Source organism: Salvia splendens, chromosome 20 (assembly GCF_004379255.2).
Source record: "Salvia splendens isolate huo1 chromosome 20, SspV2, whole genome shotgun sequence".
NCBI lineage: Eukaryota > Viridiplantae > Streptophyta > Magnoliopsida > Lamiales > Lamiaceae > Salvia > Salvia splendens.
In genome coordinates this window covers 27,028,633-27,051,046 of record NC_056051.1, presented here as the reverse complement: position 1 = coordinate 27,051,046, position 22,414 = coordinate 27,028,633, and the positions used below count along the sequence as shown (strand labels likewise).

The 22,414-nt window shown below is 39.2% G+C and overlaps 3 protein-coding genes and 1 long non-coding RNA gene across 5 annotated transcripts; 3 read left to right on the top strand and 1 right to left on the bottom strand.

Annotated features, from left to right (window-relative positions):
* Nucleotides 1-6,148: 6,148 nt before the first annotated feature.
* Nucleotides 6,149-9,664, top strand: LOC121782613 (UMP-CMP kinase-like). 2 transcript variants are annotated; one of them, XM_042180533.1, is made up of 9 exons: nucleotides 6,149-6,442; nucleotides 6,528-6,575; nucleotides 7,446-7,500; nucleotides 8,059-8,176; nucleotides 8,251-8,407; nucleotides 8,503-8,583; nucleotides 8,669-8,776; nucleotides 8,895-8,959; nucleotides 9,430-9,664. In XM_042180533.1, the coding sequence occupies exons 1-9, from the start codon at nucleotides 6,377-6,379 to the stop codon at nucleotides 9,431-9,433; spliced, it is 702 nt and encodes a 233-aa protein (XP_042036467.1). In that variant the 5' UTR covers nucleotides 6,149-6,376; the 3' UTR covers nucleotides 9,434-9,664. The 2 variants fall into 2 exon arrangements, with proteins under 2 accessions (XP_042036467.1, XP_042036468.1); XM_042180534.1 differs by lacking the exons at nucleotides 6,149-6,442; nucleotides 6,528-6,575 and adding an exon at nucleotides 6,685-6,730 and having other exon boundaries at nucleotides 7,450-7,500.
* Nucleotides 9,665-14,635: 4,971 nt separating this feature from the next.
* Nucleotides 14,636-15,564, bottom strand: LOC121781014. The gene is made up of 2 exons (XR_006046122.1): nucleotides 14,992-15,564; nucleotides 14,636-14,908 (listed from the first exon to the last, which is right to left on the bottom strand). It is a non-coding gene; the product is annotated as an uncharacterized LOC121781014 (long non-coding RNA).
* A 481-nt stretch (nucleotides 15,565-16,045) lies between these two features.
* On the top strand, nucleotides 16,046-16,976 carry LOC121782982 (21 kDa protein-like). Its single transcript, XM_042180998.1, has one exon. The coding sequence runs from the start codon at nucleotides 16,113-16,115 to the stop codon at nucleotides 16,701-16,703; it is 591 nt and encodes a 196-aa protein (XP_042036932.1). The 5' UTR covers nucleotides 16,046-16,112; the 3' UTR covers nucleotides 16,704-16,976.
* Nucleotides 16,977-19,563: 2,587 nt separating this feature from the next.
* LOC121781770 (pectinesterase-like) lies at nucleotides 19,564-22,146 on the top strand. Its single transcript, XM_042179458.1, has 3 exons — nucleotides 19,564-19,901; nucleotides 20,098-20,525; nucleotides 21,458-22,146. The coding sequence occupies exons 1-3, from the start codon at nucleotides 19,564-19,566 to the stop codon at nucleotides 22,144-22,146; spliced, it is 1,455 nt and encodes a 484-aa protein (XP_042035392.1).
* The last annotated feature ends 268 nt before the right edge of the window (nucleotides 22,147-22,414 follow it).

The following is a 22,414-nucleotide window of genomic DNA, read 5'->3' as shown; positions in this document are numbered from 1 at the left end:
ACACGTTTCACTTTCCAGTCGGTGAAGCGACTGTGACACTAGAAGACGTGGAGGTCTTATGGGGCCTGAAAGTTGATGGAGAGGCTCTGACAACTTACATCCCCCCGACGGACGCGGGATATTGGACGGACAGGTGTGTGGATTTTATAGGATTCATACCGGAAGCATCCGAGTTGAAGGAAATGGCTTTTAAGCAGACGAGCTTATCGCGCCAATTGAGGATTGAGCTGTCTAATGACCACGAACACTACATATATGCTCAGCGGGCTCGTATCTATTGTCTGCTATTACTTGGTGGTCTGATGATCCCCAACGCCACCGGAAATAAAATTCCGTTCTTCTACCTACACTTTTTCATGGATATAGAACGGTGTTCTACATATAGCTGGGGTGGGGCGACGCTTGCTTGCTTGTACCACAATTTGTGTGAAGCGGCCGTTGGTCAGAGGACGGATGTAGGGGGAGCCTTAACTCTATTACAACTTTGGGCTTGGGAGAGAATCCCAAATATTAGACCGAGGATGCTAGATCCCGTGCATACAGACTATCTACCATGTGCAAGCGCGTAAGTTGTTCATTAATTGCGTTTTTAAACTTAATGTTCATCAATTTTCGTGTTCTTCGCTCATAATTTAAATTTTTTAGATGGAATGGCCCGGCGTCATATGTAAAAGCACCCGGACATTGTGTTGAAAATTTCCGAGATCAGTTCTCCATGATGCATCCTAATCAGGTACTTCATATATTTATAAAATGTTTTTGGTTTTTGTTTTTTGTTTTTATGGAAATTATTTTGAAAAATTTGTATCACATGTAGTTTATTTGGAGGCCTTATCTCCACCGGGAGTTGCCGGAAAGTTGTGATGCCGGTCGTCCTATATGGATGTCGATCACAACGCTTATTTGTTGGAATCTGGCTGAGCCACACCTGCCACACCGAGTGTTGCGCCAATTCGGGATTGTCCAACCGTATATCCCGGATCTCCCCCGGTTCCACGGTTCTGATTTTTTGAAACAGGATCGCCGTGGAAAAGCTGGTCGGAATTGGGTTCAATGGCACGCCAATTATATACAGGAGTGGGACAACAGACACTTTACGATATGGACTGATCTGGAGGACAGTACTGAGCCTGTTGCAACGGAAGAATATATGAATTGGTTTCGCCAGATCACTGTGGTGTATTTAACCAAACCCGGCGTGCATGCTGAAGAGGGATTCCACGAAACCGCATCTTCTCATAACTTTACGGTACATTATTTATACTTAACTAAACCCTGATTACTTATTCAAATTCATATTATGATATGTACTTAACTTTGAAAAATTGTAGGTGGAGACGCTTCACAAAATACGTCACTATCTAAGTGGCCGAGCTGCGACAGGACATTTCTGTCCGGATATGGAAACCATTTCGAGGATGGTTGAAGAAGGACTGCAGATATCCGGGGAGCCTCAGCTGATGGACTACCCTCCTTCGCAGCGCTCTGCAATGGACGTGGACGTACCCATAAGGCAAAAGGCAAAACGACGAACCAAGCAGAAAACCGTCCGCGGAGAGTCGTCATCTCAGTTCGTACACGACTCCGATGACGATTTTGAGGACCCACCTCCACCGAGCTCTGCACTTCGAGGCCGTCATTCTATTAGCCATACCGGTGGTACCGGAGAAGATATTGGCCTCAGTGATGTCCCCGCTTCTCCACCGCGGTCGTCTGTGCAGGAGGATCTTGAGAACGCTGTTGTTCAAGATACTCCTCCCTCAAGGATCCCTAGATCTACATCTACTATTGGGAAGGGGATACGGCGTCTGTTTATGCGGAAACGTCGTGACGATTGAACTAATTTGAACTCTTGATATTACTGTAATTTGATATTGATGTTTTTTCATTTGATTTGAACTCATTGATTTTAAGTCTTTATGATTAAGTATTTGGATGTCTGAATTATTATTTCCTAGTAGAAATGAAAATGAAAACAGGCAAATAAAGAGATATTGGCGTTTTTGTGAATGTAAGTCTTTGTGAAAAACGCCAATGCTATTGGCGTTTTTAAGTTAGTTTATATTTTGCCCGTTTTTTCTACAACGAATGCGGACATTCTGAACAAACACGCCATTCCCGTTGGCGTTTTTAATAAGACGCCATTCCCGTTGGCGTGTTATTTAAAAACGCCAACGCTATTGGCGTTTTTAAGTTAGTTTATATTTTGCCCGTTTTGTCTACGACGAATGCGGACATTCTGAACAAACACGCCATTCCCGTTGGCGTTTTTAATAAGACGCCATTCCCGTTGGCGTGTTATTTAAAAACGCCAACGCCATTGGCGTTTTTAAGTTAGTTTTTTCGTTGCTCGTTTTTTCTACGCCGAAAGCGGACATTCTGAACAAACACGCCAGTCCCGTTGGCGTGTTTCAGTAATAACACGCCATTCACGTTGGCGTTTTAAAGTGAAAAGACGCCAATTAAGTAGGCGTCTCTTTAAACACGCCACTCACATCGGCGTGTCCTATAAAAAAACGCTCCCACAGTTAAGAGTTTTTAATCATTTCATCATTATTCAATATATAAGTACATACAAATATTACCCTATACATTAGTCCAAATCTTGCTAAATACAGAAATCCAATATTACACAATGCATACGTTCAATTGTCTCGCCTTTTCCGCGTAAAAAAGCTACGGATCCCCTTCCCGATTCTGGCGGTTGAGAGTCTAGACGGAGGAGTCTCTCGCACAACGACATTCTCTAAATCAACCCCAAAATATTCGTCTCGCACAGAAGACCGAGGTGGAGAATGTGGGAAATCACTGAGACCGATGTGTTCGCCTGTACCACCAGTGTGGCTGACAGAGTGACGACCTCGAACTGCAGATCTTGGTGGAGGTGGAGGCATAAAATCGTGATCGACATCATCAGTGTGACTGACAGAATGACGACCTCGAACTGCATATCTTGGTGGAGGTGGAGGCAAAGAATCGTCAGCGGCATCATCTATCAACTGAGTATCCATCCTTGGTGGAGGTGGATGCAAAAAATCGTCAGCGGCATCATCTACCAACTGAGTATCCATCCTTGAATGAGCATTCGGGCAGTTGCGCCTGTCGTGACCTGGTTGACGGCAATGTTTACATCGGCGTCGGGCTCGTGGCTGGTCAGCTTCACGGACATCCATCTGATTAGGAATCCTAGTAGTACGGTATCGACCGCGACTTTTAGGCATTAACTGAGCTCGTGAACATTGCAAAGTCCATTCAGGCACGGCCCAATAATTGGGAGTTGTCTTGCGCCTCTCAACACATTGTTGTAAGATTCCACCATATTAGTGGAAACCTCACCCCATCTTTTGTGTTTGTCATACGCCAGATTCCATTTTTCTAACTCCACGGCATCAAGGTACTGCAAAGCCTCGTTGTTGACGTTTCGAAGTAAACGACGTCTGATCTTAAACTTGCGCTTCTTGGTAGCAATACAAATTTTCCAAACAAGTCTTTTGACCATGATACCTTTGTGATTCTGCAAAACATTCTTTCTAACATGTACCAAGCAAAATCTGTGATGACCCACATTGGGTTCTTCTTTCCATATGGGAGAATTCATTGCATCTATGATTCCCACATGCCTATCAGATATGACACATATTTCATGCTTTGCTACATGAAGTCTAATGCGTTCCATAAACCAATTCCAACTTTCTTTGGTTTCCTCATCAACAATGGCATATGCAACAGGCAAACATTTCTTATTAGCATCAAATCCAACGGCAATAAGAATTTTACCTCGACATCGTCCACGTAGATGAGTTCCATCAACCGTTAAAACTGGTTTGCATAGTTGAAAAGCCTCCACAGCTGGTCCAAAAGCCCAGAATACGTACTTGAATACCTTGTTCATACCATTGCTTAATATGTCATCGTGCATCCATTCCACAATTGTGCCAGGATTTTGTCTTTGCACTTCATTCAAATAAGCTGGTAAAACTTTGAACGACCACTCCCATCCACCGTATACAAGCTCAATCGCTGTCCTCCGAGCATACCATGCTTTCTTGTAACTAACTTTGACATGAAATCTATTTTCAATATCCGCCACAATTGCTTTTACCTTGTAGCAAGGATCGTTTTCTATCTGATGGCGAACACTCAACGCTATCATACCCGACGAAAGATTAGCGTGGCCATTATAGTTACGATCCCCCATGCAAGTATGAGCAGTGCTGAACACTCTAATTTGCCAGTGTTCATCATGCTTCCTCAGTGTTGCTCGGCACTCCCACAAACATGGCGGTAAGGACTTATCTTTCGGATTTCCCTGTGGCCACTTACAAACTGCATGCCATCTCTTTCCTTTACTTTCAACAACTGTATATTGTCGGATTTTTTCCAAATGCCAATGAGTCACAGCTGCCTTCAATTCCAACTTCGTTCTAAATTTAGTATGCAAACCGACATTGGTAGGATCCTTTTCACTCCAATAATGCACACTGGGATCATCACGCTCAAAGTTTTTGGGATCAAAACTATCATATGGACCTGGTAAGGTGCGAAAGTAGTTGATTCCAGGCTGTGGGAACTGTGGAACTACTCTTCCTCCAACTGCCCTTCCACCAACTGATGTTTCTCCAACTGCTGTTTCTCCAAGTGGAATGGATGGTCTTGAAGCAACAAATTGTTCATCATCCGACGGATCACCATCTGAGTCTGTACTAACCGTGTCGGAATCTTCAGAATTATAAGGTGATTGTGGATCAAGAAAGTCGGCTTTATCAGGACCTATTATGTCCTCCACCACATCACAATTGTCACGATCCCCTAAATGCACGCCTCCAGCTTCAAAATCTTGTGTTGCAGCTAAATATGGTTCTTCGGCTCTCGTAGACGTACCAACATCAAAATCTTGTGTTGCAGCAAAATATGGTTCTTGGGCTCTCGTTGACGTACCAACATCATAACTTATGACATGATGACTATGATGTTGAGTAATTGCCGAATACTCAACATATAATTCAATTACACCTCCAATAACCATACTCTCACTAAACATTAGTTGCATGCATACTTCTTCTAGTTGAACACCTATAAACGTGACTCCGGATCCAAAGCATATAGTACGTTTCCATATTATTTGAATATTGTTTTCATATATGCTTATCCCCATCCTTTCACAAATTTTTTCCACAAGGTCATCGTACGAAATTGTTTCATCCAACATAATGAATCCTTTAGCAAAAGGAGGATCATACGAAATAACTGCTCCGGGAATTATCTTTCCACCCCAATATAAATTGACACACCACGTCATACTATCTGCAATAATGTAAAACACAAATAAATATGTATTATTTTTACATTCATCATTATGTAGAGTCAGCCAAAAAATTGACAAAATAATTCTATTAAATACACTACAATATGTATTATCATAACAATCCATAAAATATACTATAACATATAATAGCATAACAATTGGTCAAAATATTTCCATTAAAATATATACTATCATAATAATCCATCAAAATATTAGTGTACCCATAATAATTGGTCAAACTATTATATTAATTACACTACAATATATATTATCACAACAATCAATCAAATATTGGAAGACTAATGTTTAGAAGAATGAGTCTAAAATTTGATATACTAACCGATTAGAAGGACTAATGGTTGAAAGAATTAGCCAAATTCAAAATATCCACGCTTAAATCCACCACCGGGTCGACCCGAGCGAAAGGTTTTTATGCGTTTGGGAAGGGTTTTCGCGTTTTGGGGAGGGAAAGTGTTTAGGGTCGCGATGTTGGGGGAGATCTGATAAGGATATGGTTCAACAGAAACACGCCGCTCAAATTGGCGTTTTTAAGCATAACACGCCAACCTCAGTGGCGTTTTTATTAATTAAACACGCCAACTACATTGGCGTTTTACCTTAAAACACGCCAACTTCATTGGCGTTTTTTCCCGCCGCTGTATTTGGCGAAAATACACCTCCAATACGACGCGAAGATAAACGCCAATGAGGTTGGCGTTTTTACTAATAGAAACGCCAATGTGGTTGGCGTTTTTCCCATTTTTGGAATAGATAACAAAATGGGTACATTTACGTAATCTTTAGTGTAAAGTGCCCCATAAACCCGATTTTCCCATTGTAACTCGCCTGTTTCGATAACTGGTTCAGTTATGGGTTCATGAAAATTGGTCGGTTGGTTGATGCGCAAGATTTCAGACAAATAATAATTGAAGGCAAGCGTTGCAGAAACGCTCGCTGCAAACAGCTTACACATGGCCCACGACCTGTTCGACGAAAGTCTCTCTTAAACTCCAAACCGAAGCTGCACTCAAATAAGCTCTCTGTCTCTCTGGTCTTCGCAAAGAATCACAAATGTGGAGGCGCGTCGTGTCTCTCTCGCCGCTGCTTTCTTCGTCTAAATCGCGCAGCCTAAATCAGGTAATACAGCATTCTCATTTTGTTCTACTTCGATTCTTGTTCTGTGAAATTTTGGCGCGATTCAGTAACGCTCTTCAATCCTCAGGTGCAGGTGCCCTATGGATTCAATGCTTGCCAATTTTTTTATACACAGGTTCTGAATTCTGCGTTGATTTGCTTCATTTTCTTCCGCTTTATTAAGTTTTTTTGGAAAAAATTGATCTTGATTTTTGAGCTCTCTCTCCATCCTTATGTTAATGCGAATACTTTGATAGAAGATGTCGTTAATTCAACTAGAATTGAAATTCGGTAGGATTTTATGTTCCTTATCTTCGTTAATTTCTCGAACATTTAGTTTTGTGATGAGCTTAATTCATGAACACCATTGGTTTATTTTGTATTCAATTTTCTTAGCTTAGGTTGATTTCATCTTATTTTGCTCCTTCCTCTGGTTATATGGCCATTAGCTTTAAATTCTGGGAGATACGCGTAATTGATTATCAGCAGGGATTTCATCATTTTTTTTAGTCTACATTCTCTTTATTTAGGGTGCCTTAGTTATAATTTACGTTTATAGTTTAGGGATGAGAATTGATGGATAACGACCTCATGTGTGTTGTGCTGCTCCTCTGTTTTGTTTTCTTGTTTCTGTGCTAGTTTCGGATAGAATGATTGCTTCGTTGATATGTTGATTTCGCTACATTTTTGTAGCTGTTTGTATTCATTTTTGCTTCTGCAATGCTAGCTTTGCTACATCTTTTTAGCTTGAGCGTTTTGTACCATACAAAAGTTTCATTCTTTCACTTTTTGGACATATTGAATATTGTTTACGTACAACATCTGCGAGGCAGATTGCCTCAGTAGCACTTATCATAACATAGTTGCAGCTCGAGGTCATTTATCTAATTTTGGCGTTTGAAATTTTCTCTGTTTTTTATCGACCATACAAGTTTTTTTATTTTTGTTCCCTCATGGACGGTCTTTTGATGATTTATTTGTTGAGCCTTTTCTTTAATTGACTTAGGCAGAAGATGGAGTCTCTGGTGCAAGAAGGAAACCATTTGTAACATTTGTCTTAGGTAATAACAATATAATAAGCTGCTTATCTGTTTTATCATTACTAACGTATGTTTGATAAGCCAAATTGATGATCTTGTTGTACCGTCTTTTGTTAAAATTCAATGATAATGTGAAGTTTTGTTCCTTTAGTTAGCCTTGTTATGTTTATGAAATTGAAGGATGATATTGTGTTCAGTCTATGAAGTCATGTTTGGTTACCTCGTTTCAAATTTCATTTGCTCAAGTGAAGTCAAACACGTGTGCATTTTCTTACTTATACATCACATTGTCAAACAAATTCATTACTCAAGGATAATTTCTCGAAAATCTACATGCACCAAGCATCCCCAAGTGTTTCCCGTGATCATGGACCATGATTGTTTCTAGTATTCTTATGCTTAAATTTCATAAATGAGCTACCCGAACATCCATAGAGCGCAGATCTCTCTCTTTCTCATTTGTTGATATCTAGTTGTCAATTTTATATAAACGAGACTTCGTTAAATAGCATGGTTTTGGCTGTTCACAATCCACTTCAACACCCGGACGGATGATCTGATATTATATTTATATTACAGGTGGCCCAGGGAGTGGAAAAGGCACTCAATGTACAAGGATTGTTAATACCTTCGGGTTTACCCACTTGAGCGTTGGGGATCTGTTGAGGAAAGAAATCTATTCCGATAGTGAAAATGGGTAAGAACCTTAATATGCGCATTGTTTATAACATAGATATCTTACTCGATGCAACTTCTATACTGCATCTGCAGTTCCATGATTCTTGATACAATCAAGGAAGGGAAAATTGTTTCCTCAGAAGTGACCGTTAAACTGATAAAAAACGCCATTGAAGCAAGTGAAAACCGTAGAATTCTTGTTGATGGCTTTCCAAGAAGTGAAGAGAACCGAATAGCGTATGAGCGAGTTGTAAGTAGTCAGTCTTGAACTTTGTTTTTCTTTTCAGTGATTTGTACTCTCATCTCCTTTCACACGCTGCATCCATATGATTGCTGTATTTGTAGGTTGGGGTTGAACCGGACATTGTGCTTTTCTTCGATTGTCCTAAAGAAGAAATGGTGAAACGAGTACTAAATCGCAATGAGGTGCTTTCCACGTATCTAGTTTCTCCTGTCATTTACTTAATTCTCTTCTTTCCCAAACTGTCAACAAATGAAGTTTACCGTGTAGGGGCGAATTGATGATAATATCGATACAGTCAAGGAAAGGTTAACCGTATTTTCAGAACTCAACCTTCCTGTGATCAAGTATTACTCCGAGAAAGGAAAACTTCACAAGGTATCACTTGGTAAACCGGTCACAGCTAATTACTGTACTTTCTGTGGATGGGAAAAAAACGTTCCATTCGATAACGCTCTAGAATCTATCCAATGTGAAAACTTTTACCTACTTGCAGATTGATGGTACGGGAACAGAAGACGAAATATTTGAAAGGGTTCTCCCAGTTTTTGCTGCATTGAGGTATCCAATTTTCTGTAGTTTTGATAGTTTAAAAAATGTTAGATACCATCTTTGATGAAGAACTTTCAATTAGCTGCTCTTGGACCAGTTGTTTGATATCTGGTGAGATGATTCGTGATTTAGGGAAGTTGTGTTTCGTGAGTTAAGTGGGGAGATGATAAAGTAGGAGAAAGAATAAAATAGAAAAGTGAGAAGATAATAAAGAGGAGAGATTAGAAGTGTTGTTTTTTGCTGGAAGAAGAATGACTCCCATATCTCGGGGCCTCTTACAGTGGGACGGAGGAAGTACTGATAACTTGATTCCTTGATGTTGGTTTGGCCAACTATCAATGTTTATTTCTAGTAAATCATCATGAGACATTGGTCATTCATAAGTAATTAGAAGGCAACCAAATTGCAGATGTCTTTACATTTTTAATATTTTGCTATTTGTTAAACTTGTAAGCTTATAATATGCTCTTTATTCTCAGGTGATCCCAAAACCACATGAACTTGGAGAAGATGACAACTCTTATTGACCAATCAAACACAATTACTTGGTATACTAAAATTGTGGTGGTAGAGTCAAATTAGGTGTGTTTTGAGCCATGGTTTTTTCTTGCATTTCCAAATATACATGTAGAAGTACTTGTACATATGTCAATACTATGATGTTGCCCTCATGCTTCTCCAATAAAAATTGTCGTGTCTCGTGCCGTTTATTAACTTCAGAAAACGTTATGCATTTAACTGCAAACAATAGTATAAAATGTAATGAACAACAAACTCAAAATTGTTAGAAGTAATAGCACAAATTTAATTAAATGGAATGGAACAATATAATTGAGAATAGATATTTTACGACTAACTCATGCTTGTGGAAAAGTGAAATAAAGCTCTTTGATTAATGTATAAACTATAAAGTGATTAATTAATTTCAATATTTTTTTTATTTAATATATATATTTACTTATATTTTATCATTCAGTAATCTTTTTATAATATATACTATTAATTATAATTTTCATTCAATAAATTTTAATATGTTTGAATAATATATATTTAAAGATTTATTTAACTATATATTTGATAAACGTCGTTCTTACATTTAATTTTAAAACGACGTACGTGTTATAGTGACTGCTAATTTTGGATTTAGGAGAATTGTACATTTTTTGGTTTAATTAGAAGAGTCCTAAACGTTTCTACTTTTTAAATTTTGTTTTATTTCGTAACTCCTAAACGACGTCATTTTGAGTGAATATTGTGATGAAAACAACTACACAATTTGCTTTGAATACTGAATTTTGAAACGTATACATTAAGGGGTCATTTGGTTGTATTGATAGGCCTTGATAGGGCCGCCTATCGGAGGTATATCAGCCGTTTGGTTGTACTGATATACTATCTCGTGACCCGGTAAACCAATCAAGATCCGGATGAAATTTAAGATTGCTACCTGCATTTCACCTATAACACTGTCCAGGTCCTCCCCTCCGATATTGCTCAATCTCGCGAAGCCCGTTTGGTGAAATTCGGCCAAGTCACAATTATACCCCTTCACTCCACCGTTTCAAGCCCCAGCTCCTCAAAGAGAGGTCGGCCATCGATTTTAGGGTTTGCATTCAATTTTGTATGAAATTTTGTTAGCCCGTTTGGTAATATCATCGTTTTAGGTAATCTGTGAATGATTTGCAGATTCGTCGACCACAGTTGGTGATATCGTAACCTGGGCTCGATTTTGAAGCGATTACCCATCAAGTGGCTAGTATAAATATATCAAATAAAAAATATAGTTAAAATATGAGGATGATGATACCAAAATTTAGATATCCATCCAAATAATATCTCATCAATATTCAAGTGGCTTCACATCGTTTTCGATGGAAATTAACATGAATATGTTATATGCATGCACACCCACGTCGGCTAATTGAGGGAGGTCGGCAACAAACTTCATCAATTACTAATATTTATTCCATTCCAATATACATCCATGAAATTGCTCTTGAGTTTGAATAAATGTTCATTATTTTAAAAATAATCCAAGTTATATCCATTGTAGAAGTTTCGCTTTAATTCTTTATATTGTGTGTTGCAAAATCAATATTTTTGTTGAAGAAGATATGCAATTTTAACATTAATTGTTGTTCTGATTGGTTGTTGTTTGGATTACTACATTACTAGCTTGATGAATTCTGCTAGTCGGATCCCACTTCCTAGCTTTAAGCATTTTTGCATTATATAATCTCTAATTTTAATAATCTTAGTATTAATTAATTTTATACAAAAATCAAATGAGTGTAGATATTTATAAAAATCTGTTAATGAGGGAATCCACATATGGTATATAGATAATGATTGACATAGTTGATAAATGACAAGTTGAATTGCAATATGTCGATGAGAGCATCAACAACCATGCTCTTGTCAACGAACACGGTTGTGGGTCCGGCCCCACTTTTTCTGCCTGCTTTTAGGCAAGAGTACAACACCCACAGTCGTGCTCTTCCGCAAGGACGAGCACAAGGGTCCCATCATTCTATTATTCAATATAAATAAAAACATTTCCATAATATTAAAATTCATTAAAAAACCGAAATAATATTACAAATTACAAATAAAATAAAAATTACATAATTAAAATCCTAAAAAATAAAAATTACATAATTAAAATCCTAAAAATTAAAAATTACATAATTAAACTCCTACAAATTAAAAATTACATAATTAAACTCTTAAAAATTAAAAATTACATAATTAAAGGCTAAAAATACCCTCGTGGAAGACTATTCATCTGACGGCACTACCCCAAATTGTTTTTGGAGACCCAATATCATGGCATCATGCGATCGAAGTTGCTCAGGGGTCATAATTAACCTATCGGCCATATTGAGTTAGGCCAAAATCACCCACAACGAGTTGGTGGGGGTGGAGGTGGCGCATAGGAAACGGCAACGGAAGCGGGTTCGGAAGCATCGCCGGATGGAGTCGCGGCGTGACGGCGGTTGGCCGCCGCCTTCTTCCTTCATTGCGGTCGGCGTTGGGAACCGCTCAGGCCGGTGTCGGGGCTACCCAAGTTAGCTCCGGCAAGTTGGCTAGCCACGTCTTCGGAGCCGGCGTCGGATAGGGATACCGACCTTGACCGTTTGGAGGAGCCGCTAGAGGAGGATGTTACGCCTCCCTTATACTTCGGATGCGACCGCGTCTCCTGCCAAATGTTGAGGTACTTGAACGGCTTGTAGTTCATGGATTGGTAGGTCGACAAGGCGGAACTGATGATGTCGACCTCGCTCCGGCCGCTCCCCGCCGACCGCTCTTCCTGGAAGTAATACCCTTGGAACTTTTGGATTTCTTCGTTGGCTCTGTATATGGCGTTGCGTACCATACTCTCGTTGCGCTCGATTGTTCCCGCCGGCCGATTTTCATTGCACCGGTGACAGATGCGCCACCAATATTGATCGTCGGATTGGTTCGTGCCAACCTCTGGATCTTCGGAGATTGACAAGAACTCCTTGAACAATTGCTCCATCTCCGCCGGAGTGTACGGTGTGCGGACACTGCGAGTAGGAGGAGTCTGAGTTTGGGAGGGGCCGCTCGACCTCGCTCTAGGCTCGGGTGTTCACCCGTATAGCCCTTCGGGGGCATCTTGGTCGTCGATCGGGTAAGGCCGGTAGCCACCCGGAACTCCCGAACTTTGGGTTTGAGGAGGGGCCGAATATTCCGTTTCCGGACTAGGAAACGGTTGTGAACCGAACCAATCGGAGTTCCAACCGTGGGAGCCCGGGGGTGATCGTCGTGGCCGGACATTATTATGTTGTAGGAGTGGAAGAAAGATTGAGAATGGAAATGAGAGAATGTAGATGAGAATGGAAATGAGAGAATGTAGATGAGAATTGTGTAGTGTGGTGTGAATTTTTTGGTGTGAAAGTGGGGTATTTATAGATGAAAATGTGTATTTTTGGGGGAAAAATGAAAAAAAAAAAGTGGGTAGAATACGGATATAATTTTTTTGGGAAGTGGAAAAATATTTTTTTTATTTTTAATCAGTTTTTTTAATTAAAAACCGATTTTTAAAAAAAATCAATTTGCCAACGGCTATGCCGTTGGCCAATCAGCGCCTGCCACGTCACCTGCTAGCTGGCACGGACGTGTTCGATGCATCGAGCAGCGCCGTGCCAGCGGCGCGAGCGCAGCGACGGACGAGGTTTCCGTGCCGTTGGCACGGACGGACGCCGTCCTGCTCGCCGTTGTGGATGCTCTGATTGCCAATTTGTATGATAGGAAGCCACTTGTGTATGGGATCAAATCAAAATAAGATCACATGTGTGTGCTTTTATGTGGACCTTACAAATAACAAAGTTATATATAAAGCATATATTCATAGTATTATACCAATATTATGTCAAATGAGTGTATATATGCATTTATACTAAGGGATCCACATATGGTCCAAGATGGTGATCAATCTAGTCTAGACGATCCAATTGCAAAATTATTGTAGCCTACTTGTTAGATATAAAAAACTAATTAAATAATTGAGTTGCCTAACAAGAATATCTAGTCTCTTTTAATGTTTACTACTCATATTTTATTTAAATTTTCGCATGAGAGATAAATAAAACGGGCATACCTTCACATCATCCTTAATAAGTCTATTAAGCAGTAAAGAAAAATTTGCCACGTTCTTCATGCCCGTCAACAAAATAATGGAGTATCTATTTTAAAAGGGTATTTGTTTGTAAATTCCCGAATTTTCACCCAAATTTAATTTTGCATATCAATTTTAAATTAATACCCCACCCATCCCTAAAAAATATGAACATTTTATTTGACACATATTTTAGTATACAATTGATAAAGTATAAGAGAAATAGATAGAAATTTTTTTTAAAATATTGTTAATGAAGAATAGGTTTCGACTCATTATAGAGAAAAGAATTTTTGAAAATTAGAATATTCATACTTTTAGGGAATGACTAAAAACGAATGAGTTCGTATTTTTCAGGGTGAATGGAAGGAATATATAAAGTATCGAACTATTTTACATTTGCAACCTATTCAATTTTAGCATTGATTTGACTTATCATGGCGATGGCATGATTTATATTACACTAAAATAATACAAATATCTTTCCCAATCTATATCGAAATTAGACATTTTAAAATTTTCAAATATTTTTATAATTTAAAAATAAGAATAAATTGTCAAACAAATCACAAATGATCAAATTTTAATATGTCCCATAATTTTCAAAATCGATCTAAAAAATAATTCACGAAATATGAATTTTTCGCAACTATCTCATATTTTACGAGCTGATGTGATAGTCGATTCAAAACACAAAGATAAAGCAGCGTTGGACAAAACTATATCATCTAATTAAGTTCAAAGCAACGTTTTGCCCATGTTTTATAAACTGTCTGCCGCATCAATGCGTATTTTTTCCGAAAAAGGAAAGGATGATATGATTGCGAAAATTTCATATTTTGTGATATACTCCCTCCATCCACGAAAAATATGATAAATTGTGAATGGCACGGGTTTTAATGTGGAATTAGTAAAGTAAGAGAGAAGGGAAAAAAATACTCCCTCCGTCCAGCAATAGCAGTCCCATTTCAAAAAGGGCACGGGTTTTAAGAAAGTTTTAAATGTGTAATAAATGGTGTGTGATAGTGGAATTTGGAGCCCACATATTTATAAATTTAGCTTTTATACATCAATGATCTGATTTTATTTCTGCTTTTAAATACAAATTTGGAGAATTAAATGAACAACTCACACTAAATTTGCTCACATATCTAGAGAATTAAATGAAACAATTCACGGTAATTGCTCACATACAAATCAATATGGAGGATTAAACGCCAAGACAAAGAGAAATCCACGCTCCAATTCTGTTGTGAATCGAAAGCAAAAGAAATCAACACACACGGTGAAATTCACACTCCAATTCAATTATTCCTTCCCTGAATCGAAATCAAAAGAAAAGATTTGAATCAAAACGGATGAATCGAAATAGCACTGAATTAAAATCAGAGAGCAAAAAGACCTGAGAGGCCATAAGAACAAATTTTCAAGAACAAACTTTGCAAAATTAAAGCAGAGCCCTCTTCGTGATTTTCACTACCCGTATTCTGAAGGTCGCCCCACACCCACAGTCGCCGCCTTCGCCTGTGTTGACCAATCCAAATAGATTTAATAAGGGAAACATAATTAGTCTAGAAAAAACTCCGCAGGAGGCCAAAGGGCAGGGGAAAGATGAAGAGGATTAAGGTTAGAGGACAGCTGTTCTAGAATGTGTTTGGGCAGGAGACAGTGGAGGTTGGTGGAGGCGGCCGGCGATTAGGGGCTAGGGTTCCTGAGAGTGGGGAGGGGGAGGAGGCGGCGGTTGGGAGGCCTTTTGTCGGAGGCGGCGGCGGCGGTGGCGGTGAATTAGGGTTCCGAGGGGTTGAGAGCGAGAGAGAGATAGAGTGAGAATGAGAGTGAGTTAGACGGGGTAGGGGGTGTTCTTTTTTATGGTAGAGATGCAAATAAGTGAGAAGGGGAAGGGTAATTAGATTGTCCAAATATAGTAAGTAGAACCGGGACTCCTATTCTCGGAAGTCCGAAAATGGAAAAACGAGACTCCTATTGCTAGACGGATGGAGTAAAAGAGAAGTAGTGTTAGTGGAATGTGAGATTCATATTATTAATAAGAGAGAAGGGAAAAAAATAAGAGAGAAAAGAAAAAACTAAAAGAAAAATATTGTTAGTGGAATGTGTGGTCCATATTATTAGTAAGAGTTAAAAACTTTCCTTTTTTTAAATGTGCTCTATTTTTTGTGGACAACCAAAAATGACAATTATACTCAATTTGTGGACGGAGGGAGTAATATTTTTCCTATTTTGAAAAAGTATAGGACGAATTAGAATTTGACCATCTTGATTCATTTGTTAATTTTCCTTAAAATATTTGGTGGAAATATGTGGAAAATATTTCTAGATTATGTCAACAATTCGGCAACGAAAAGATGAATCCTTATCAGATTATTGAGCCAACTTCAAATAGAGGTAAAGGTCATGATATTTCTAAGTTTCTCTATAAATAGACCCTTTTCTCCACCTTTATTCCCACAACCAAAAAACTAACAACACTTGCACGCACACAAAAACACACACACTTATCCAAAAATGATGACGTGGAGAGTCATCTCAGCACTCGCAACACTCACGGCGGCGCTCATCTTTTCCGGCTGCGAAAGCAGAGGCATCGCCGGCTCAAAGCAGAGCACGGAGTTCATCCGAACATCGTGCTCCACCACCGCCTACCCCTCCCTCTGCTACACCTCCCTCTCCGCCCACGCCGCCGCCATCCAGCAAAACCCCAAGCTCCTCGCCAATGCCGCCCTCTCCGCCAGCCTCGACACCGCCGCCTCCGCCTCCGCCGACATGGCCAAGCTCTCCCGCGCCGCCGGCATGAAGCCCCGCGAAACAGGCGCCATGCGCGACTGCGTGGAGGAGCTGGCCGACTCGGTCGACCAGATCAAGAGATCGATGGCGGAGATGGAGCGGATCACGCCCTCCAACTTCGAGGCCATGATCAGCGACGTGCAGACGTGGGTCAGCGCGGCGCTGACGGACGAGGACACGTGCATGGACGGGTTCGCCGGGAAGGCGATGGCCGGCGGCGTGAAGACGGCGGTGAGGGGGAAGGTTGTGAATGTGGCGCATATGACTAGCAATGCTCTGTCTCTTATCAATACCTATGCTACTCTCCATTAGATGTGGCAAATCGTGCTGGTTTGATTGTTATCTGCTCAATCTGTTATTGAAGGACAAATCCGAACCCGACCTATTAAGAGTCTGTCTTCATGCTTTAGTATTACAAATTTTGATGGATGTTAGATTTAGTTGTTGTCTAGTACATGGTGAAGTTGGAATAGTATAGTATAGTACAATTGTTGTAAGTGTGTGAATTGTGTAGTTAATGGATTCGAGTTATGGATGTAAATTAAAGTTTATTTTTGGAATATGATTAATTGGCCTACTTATGCATTTGCATGCGAAGTGTGTCACTATTTAATCGACAAGAGCAAGTTTTGGAGGATAAGAGATGGACCTATGCTAGTATAAAGGGTACGAATGTATGAATAACAAAACTTAATTTTGTGATGATGTAAATTCAATGTTAAGTTATTGTAATGTACATTTAATATTAAGTTGAAATATATTTTAGAATATGTTGATAGCCCGATTATTGGAAAATTAATTACAGAAATTGTGTGATTCCCACGAGTTTAATTTGATGTGATTCGCAAAATTTATTGTTGGATGTTAGGAATCGCAACTCAAACCCTTCGAAACCTCTAAATCCGTTTCGCCATCTTCGAACTTAATTACGCAATCAATAGAAGTAATTTTATGAATACTGTCGTTAACGAATGAATAATGATTCTTAGTATTGAAAAAATGAAAAACCTCTAGGATATTTTAAAGTTTGTAATTAATATGGTTATATGGGGCCTACAAGAACGTGGGAAATTATTTGTTGCTTATTTGTATGACCCTATTAAGGAAGATGTGAAGGGTATCCCATTTTATTTAATTACATATCTCTATATATCTAATAAAGAAAATTTAAATTAAGTATTAGTAGTTTAAAGAGATTATAGATATTTTTGTTAGGCGTGGAATTGGAAATGTGCATGTATATTAATATATGTGGGGACTCATGCTCCTCAAATGTTACATGAAAGTTATAAAGAAACCAATTAAGTACTTAATTAATTAGTTGTTCATGACACTCATCTAACAAGTAGGCTACTATAATTATGCAATGGAGTGACACTGTGCAATTTATGGGATCCTTTATTAACCCTTAAATTTGTTGAATATCAAAAATATAATGTGGATCTGACAAATATATCGAAGGCGAATGTATATGAGTAAGTAAAATTAATATCTGTGATCTAATAGGTAGGCTACACTACATAATTAGCAATTGAACTAGATTGATCACCATCTTACGCCATATGTGGGATCATTTCTTAACCATTATATTTGACAAATATCTACCAATTAATTAAGGCAGATATGACAAATATCTCAAAGAAGAAAGTATATGAGTGACCAAGTATATGTAATCTAACAAGTAGGCTACATAATTAGCATTTGAGCTAGATTGATTAACATATTGGACCATATGTGGGATCATTTCTTAACAATTATATTTGATAAATATCTACAAATTAAGGTGGATCTAAGAAATATCAACAAGGAGAATGAGTATGGGTGAGCTAGATATGCGTAATCAAACCAAACCAAATCAAAACTATGGAGTATCTTTTCTCAAAATTCGGATTTTTTATTATATTTATATAAAAAATATTTAAATATGATCGATTGTTTTATTTAAATATTTCTTACCTTTACATTTATGATTTTTAGATTATTTTTTTGGATATTTTAGAATTTTCTTTTAATTCATATATATCTAATTATAAAAACAGTTTATTTTTTATATATTGGGATATTTCGGATCAATTTAGATTATGCAAAAATCTGATCTGAAATTTGAATGCTCAACCCACCGGGAAAATAATTTATTTAATTCTTATTAGAGATCTTAGTTTGGACTTAATAAGTTTAATTACACTAATTGAGGTGAACGTACCTCCTTATGAAATTTTCCATATATTTAATTTTACGTTGGAATATAGTACTTCTGAAATATGTTGTGATGAGTATATATTCAAAGAAAGGTTCAATAAAATTGATTTACAAAAAAAATATAGTAGTACTACAGTACTATATAAAATTGATATCTAATTAAATGGGTCTGACTTATTTCACTTGGGCCAAGAAAGGCTTTTAAACTTATTGAAAAAATAGCGTTTATGGACTTGAATCTATTAGGCTTAAAACATTACAATACACTCTAAGCAATGGTTCGCCAAGTATTTATAATGTCTTCTAAAACATGACAATAGACTATTTTGTATAGATAATTTGAATCTCAAAGACCTACATTATTAAATGATATAACTTTTCAAAAATAGAATGCACATATTTATATGGAACAGACGAAAATGGAAAGTGCACATATTTTTATGGGACGGAGGGGGTATTATATTTGGGTGATAACTATAATACATCCAACTCTTTATATAGACTTCAATTCTACATGAAAGAAAGAAAAATAATTTAATTTTCACTGGATTATCCTTAATTGATTTAGATTGATGTCTTACTAGATTCTAATGGTAGTCTTGATTATCTCCTTCAACAACACATATTCTCTTTAGTCCAACACAATATTTGCTACACTATCAATCGGCTTCAATTGAAACTTGTGAAAAAAAATGGATATGAAAACAAAAGAGTATTTATCACCATTTAAATAGACAAATACAACTTCACTATATGGACAAACTGCATTTATTAAAAAACCCATAAACTTGAAAACCAAAATCTACCGACCAAGATTTTGTCTATACTCACAAAGCATTAGAAATAATATCACAAAAATGCTCAAAAACAATACCCACTCCTATAAATAAAAAATCAACCCAAACCCAAGAAAAGTGAAAATACAATCCCAAAGTAACAAATCATGTCACTCATTTTGTTACTATGGTTAGAAATGATCATCTCCCTCTCACTTTCCACTTCCCCAATTCTAGGGTCAGGGTTAGGGTTAGCTCCTTCACCTTCCCCATCTCCCACCCTCAATCAAAACCTCACCAACTCTCTCCACGTCGTCGTCGCCTCCGCGTTGAACGAAGCCAACGACACGCTCGTCCACATAAACCTTGCTAAACCCTCGGACTCGCGCGAACGTGCTGCCCTCTCCGACTGCTCGGAGTTCTACTGCCTCAGTGTCGAGCATCTGAGCCAAAGCCTCCACCCCGGCCTGGGCTCCACGCCCTTCGACGTCCAGATCTGGCTGAGCACCGCGTTGACGAACCTCGACAGCTGCAGGCAATGGCGGACACACATATGCTCAAGCTAATTTTTTAAAAATATTTTTTATTTGTGAAAAACATTATGGTTTCGTTAGTATTTTGTGTGAATTGATGTGCAAAAGCCCCTATTAAAATAATAAAAAAAATTCACACAAAATTTAGAATATATAGCACTTATCGTAATAATTTTCTGCGTCCGCACCTGAATGCAGGACCAGCATGGCCGAGCAGAGCGTCGCGCACCCGTTCTTCATGCGCAACCACGCCTCGGAGCTGATCACCAAGGCTCTTGCGATCAACGCCGAGATGGTGGGGCCAGGGAGCCAGAAGCATCTCCATAGCTGTCTCCCCGATGTAGACGATGTGCCGGAGCAGCCTAGAGGTGGCGGTGCGGTCGTGGTGGCGCAGGATGGGTCCGGCACTTTTCGGACGATCAAGGAAGCAGTTGATGGTTATTGGTGGAGAGAAACAACGGGGAGATATGTGATCCATGTGAAGCAAGGGACGTATCATGAGTATGTTGAGATTCGTCGGGAGATGAAGGACGTGGTGATGGTCGGAGATGGCATCGGAAAGACGATCATCACCGGAGATAAGAGCGCGAAGTCGGGATTCAGTACTAGGGAGTCCGCAACATTTAGTAAGTATTCCCTCCGATCCATCATAAAATGTCTCATCTTTCGACGTTATTAATTACTCCATTCAACTACCAAATTTCATATTTTTTAAAATTCGTACCGAAACCAATTGAGACATTTGGTGGGGTGGAAAAATGTTTGTTGTATTGCAAATGACTTATTTTGATGATCTCTATGTAACATGTCTGACTATTTGTACTAGACTAAGAGATTTTTGAGTTGACTATATACGACATGGAGTCCAAAATACAATCCAAACAACAATCTTTTATTTTCTATGTGGCTCAAAAGATAGGAACTTAACTTCTTTTGGACTTTCTCACTATCCGGGTTTTGTTAGATTTTAAGGAGTTTAGTTCGGTCTCATTTATTGAAGCGCGTTTAACAGGTAATGAGTTCCCAACACGCCCCTAGCATCTAATATAATGCGTTAAATTAATCTTTTTATGCTTCACATTTAGAATACGAGACAATTCACATGTAAATATCTTAACATACCCCTGCGTCTAATACCATATAAATAGTGACTCACTATACATTGACTGTTGATCTCTTTACACTCACATTTACTACAAAAAAAAGGGGTGGTTTACCGACCAGGGGCGGATCTACATGGCCTTGTAGTGGGGCAATTGCCCCTGCTCAAAATTTTACTTCTATACTAATTTTTCTTCAAATTTGAATATTTATTTGAGTTCCTTCTTAATTGCCCCTTCTCAATTCTTCAAATTATTTCCTTATGCATATTTTTGCCCCTCTTATGTTCAATTCCTGGCTCCGCCCCTGTTACCGACAGCTATGGTCAATCTCTCAGTAGATACTGACGGTAAAGAGTGTTACTGAAGAATGTCCATAGTCCGTCGCTAAAAAATATTACCGACATAAATTTTCCGTCGGTAAATAGGAATACTAACGGAAATAATTCTCCTTGCAGAGGTGATGGGAGACGGGTTCGTGGCCCGCGACATGACATTCCGCAACACCGCGGGCCCAACGGCCGGCCAGGCCGTGGCGGTGCTCTCGGCCTCGGACCGGTCGGCCTTCTACCGGTGCTCCATCGAAGGGTACCAGGACACCCTGTGGGCGGCCGCCAACCGGCAGCTCTTCGAAGAATGCCAGATCTACGGCACCATCGACTTCATCTTCGGGAACGCCGCGGCCGTGTTCCAGAAGAGCGAGATCTACGCGCGGGCGCCGCTGCACGGGCACAAAGTGGTGATCACTGCGCAAGGGCGGGAGCAGGACAACCAGCCGACCGGGTTCTCCATCGTGAACTGCAGGTTTGAGGCGGACCCCAGCCAGAAGCAGGAGGTGTGGAAGTTCAAGGCGTACCTGGGGCGGCCGTGGAAGGACTACGCACGCGTGGTGTTTATTAGGAGCTATCTAGATGGGATGCTGGATCCGGCGGGGTGGATGGATTGGGATGACAAGGGTGATACGGTGTATTATGGTGAGTATGGGAACTACGGGCCCGGTTCGGGGACGAATATGAGGGTCACTTGGCCCGGGGTTAGAATCATACAGGATGTGCAAGAAGCGGAGAACTTCACCGTGACCAACTTTATCGGTGGTCAGCAGTGGCTGCCGCAATCGGGGGTGCCGTTTTCCAGTGGCTTGTGTTAGAAAAGGAAAATATTGTGGAGATCAACCAGAAAGTAATCACAATTACTGATTGGAATTAATTAGATTGATAGTAGAAATATTTGTAACACCTATGTAAGGGGTGATACACAACATAAATGTCATCAAGCAATAAACGTGAATTACTCCCTTCAACATTCTCTCTAAACCCTACCCATAACTGATACACCATTCAAGAGCTTGTAGGGTGTGGGTATATCTATGGATCGGGTTGGACTAGACATCCATCAAATTAGACTAAATTGAAATT

Coding starts and splice junctions, on each gene's coding strand:
- LOC121782613 (XM_042180533.1), top strand. CDS start 6,377: ATGTGGAGGCGCGTCGTGTCTCTCTCGCCGCTGCTTTCTTCGTCTAAA. Junction 8,408..8,502: donor GAATAGCGTATGAGCGAGTT/GTAAGTAGTCAG, acceptor CTGTATTTGTAG/GTTGGGGTTGAACCGGACAT. Junction 8,584..8,668: donor GAGTACTAAATCGCAATGAG/GTGCTTTCCACG, acceptor TTTACCGTGTAG/GGGCGAATTGATGATAATAT.
- LOC121782982 (XM_042180998.1), top strand. CDS start 16,113: ATGATGACGTGGAGAGTCATCTCAGCACTCGCAACACTCACGGCGGCG.
- LOC121781770 (XM_042179458.1), top strand. CDS start 19,564: ATGATCATCTCCCTCTCACTTTCCACTTCCCCAATTCTAGGGTCAGGG. Junction 19,902..20,097: donor ACGAACCTCGACAGCTGCAG/GCAATGGCGGAC, acceptor ACCTGAATGCAG/GACCAGCATGGCCGAGCAGA. Junction 20,526..21,457: donor TAGGGAGTCCGCAACATTTA/GTAAGTATTCCC, acceptor TTCTCCTTGCAG/AGGTGATGGGAGACGGGTTC.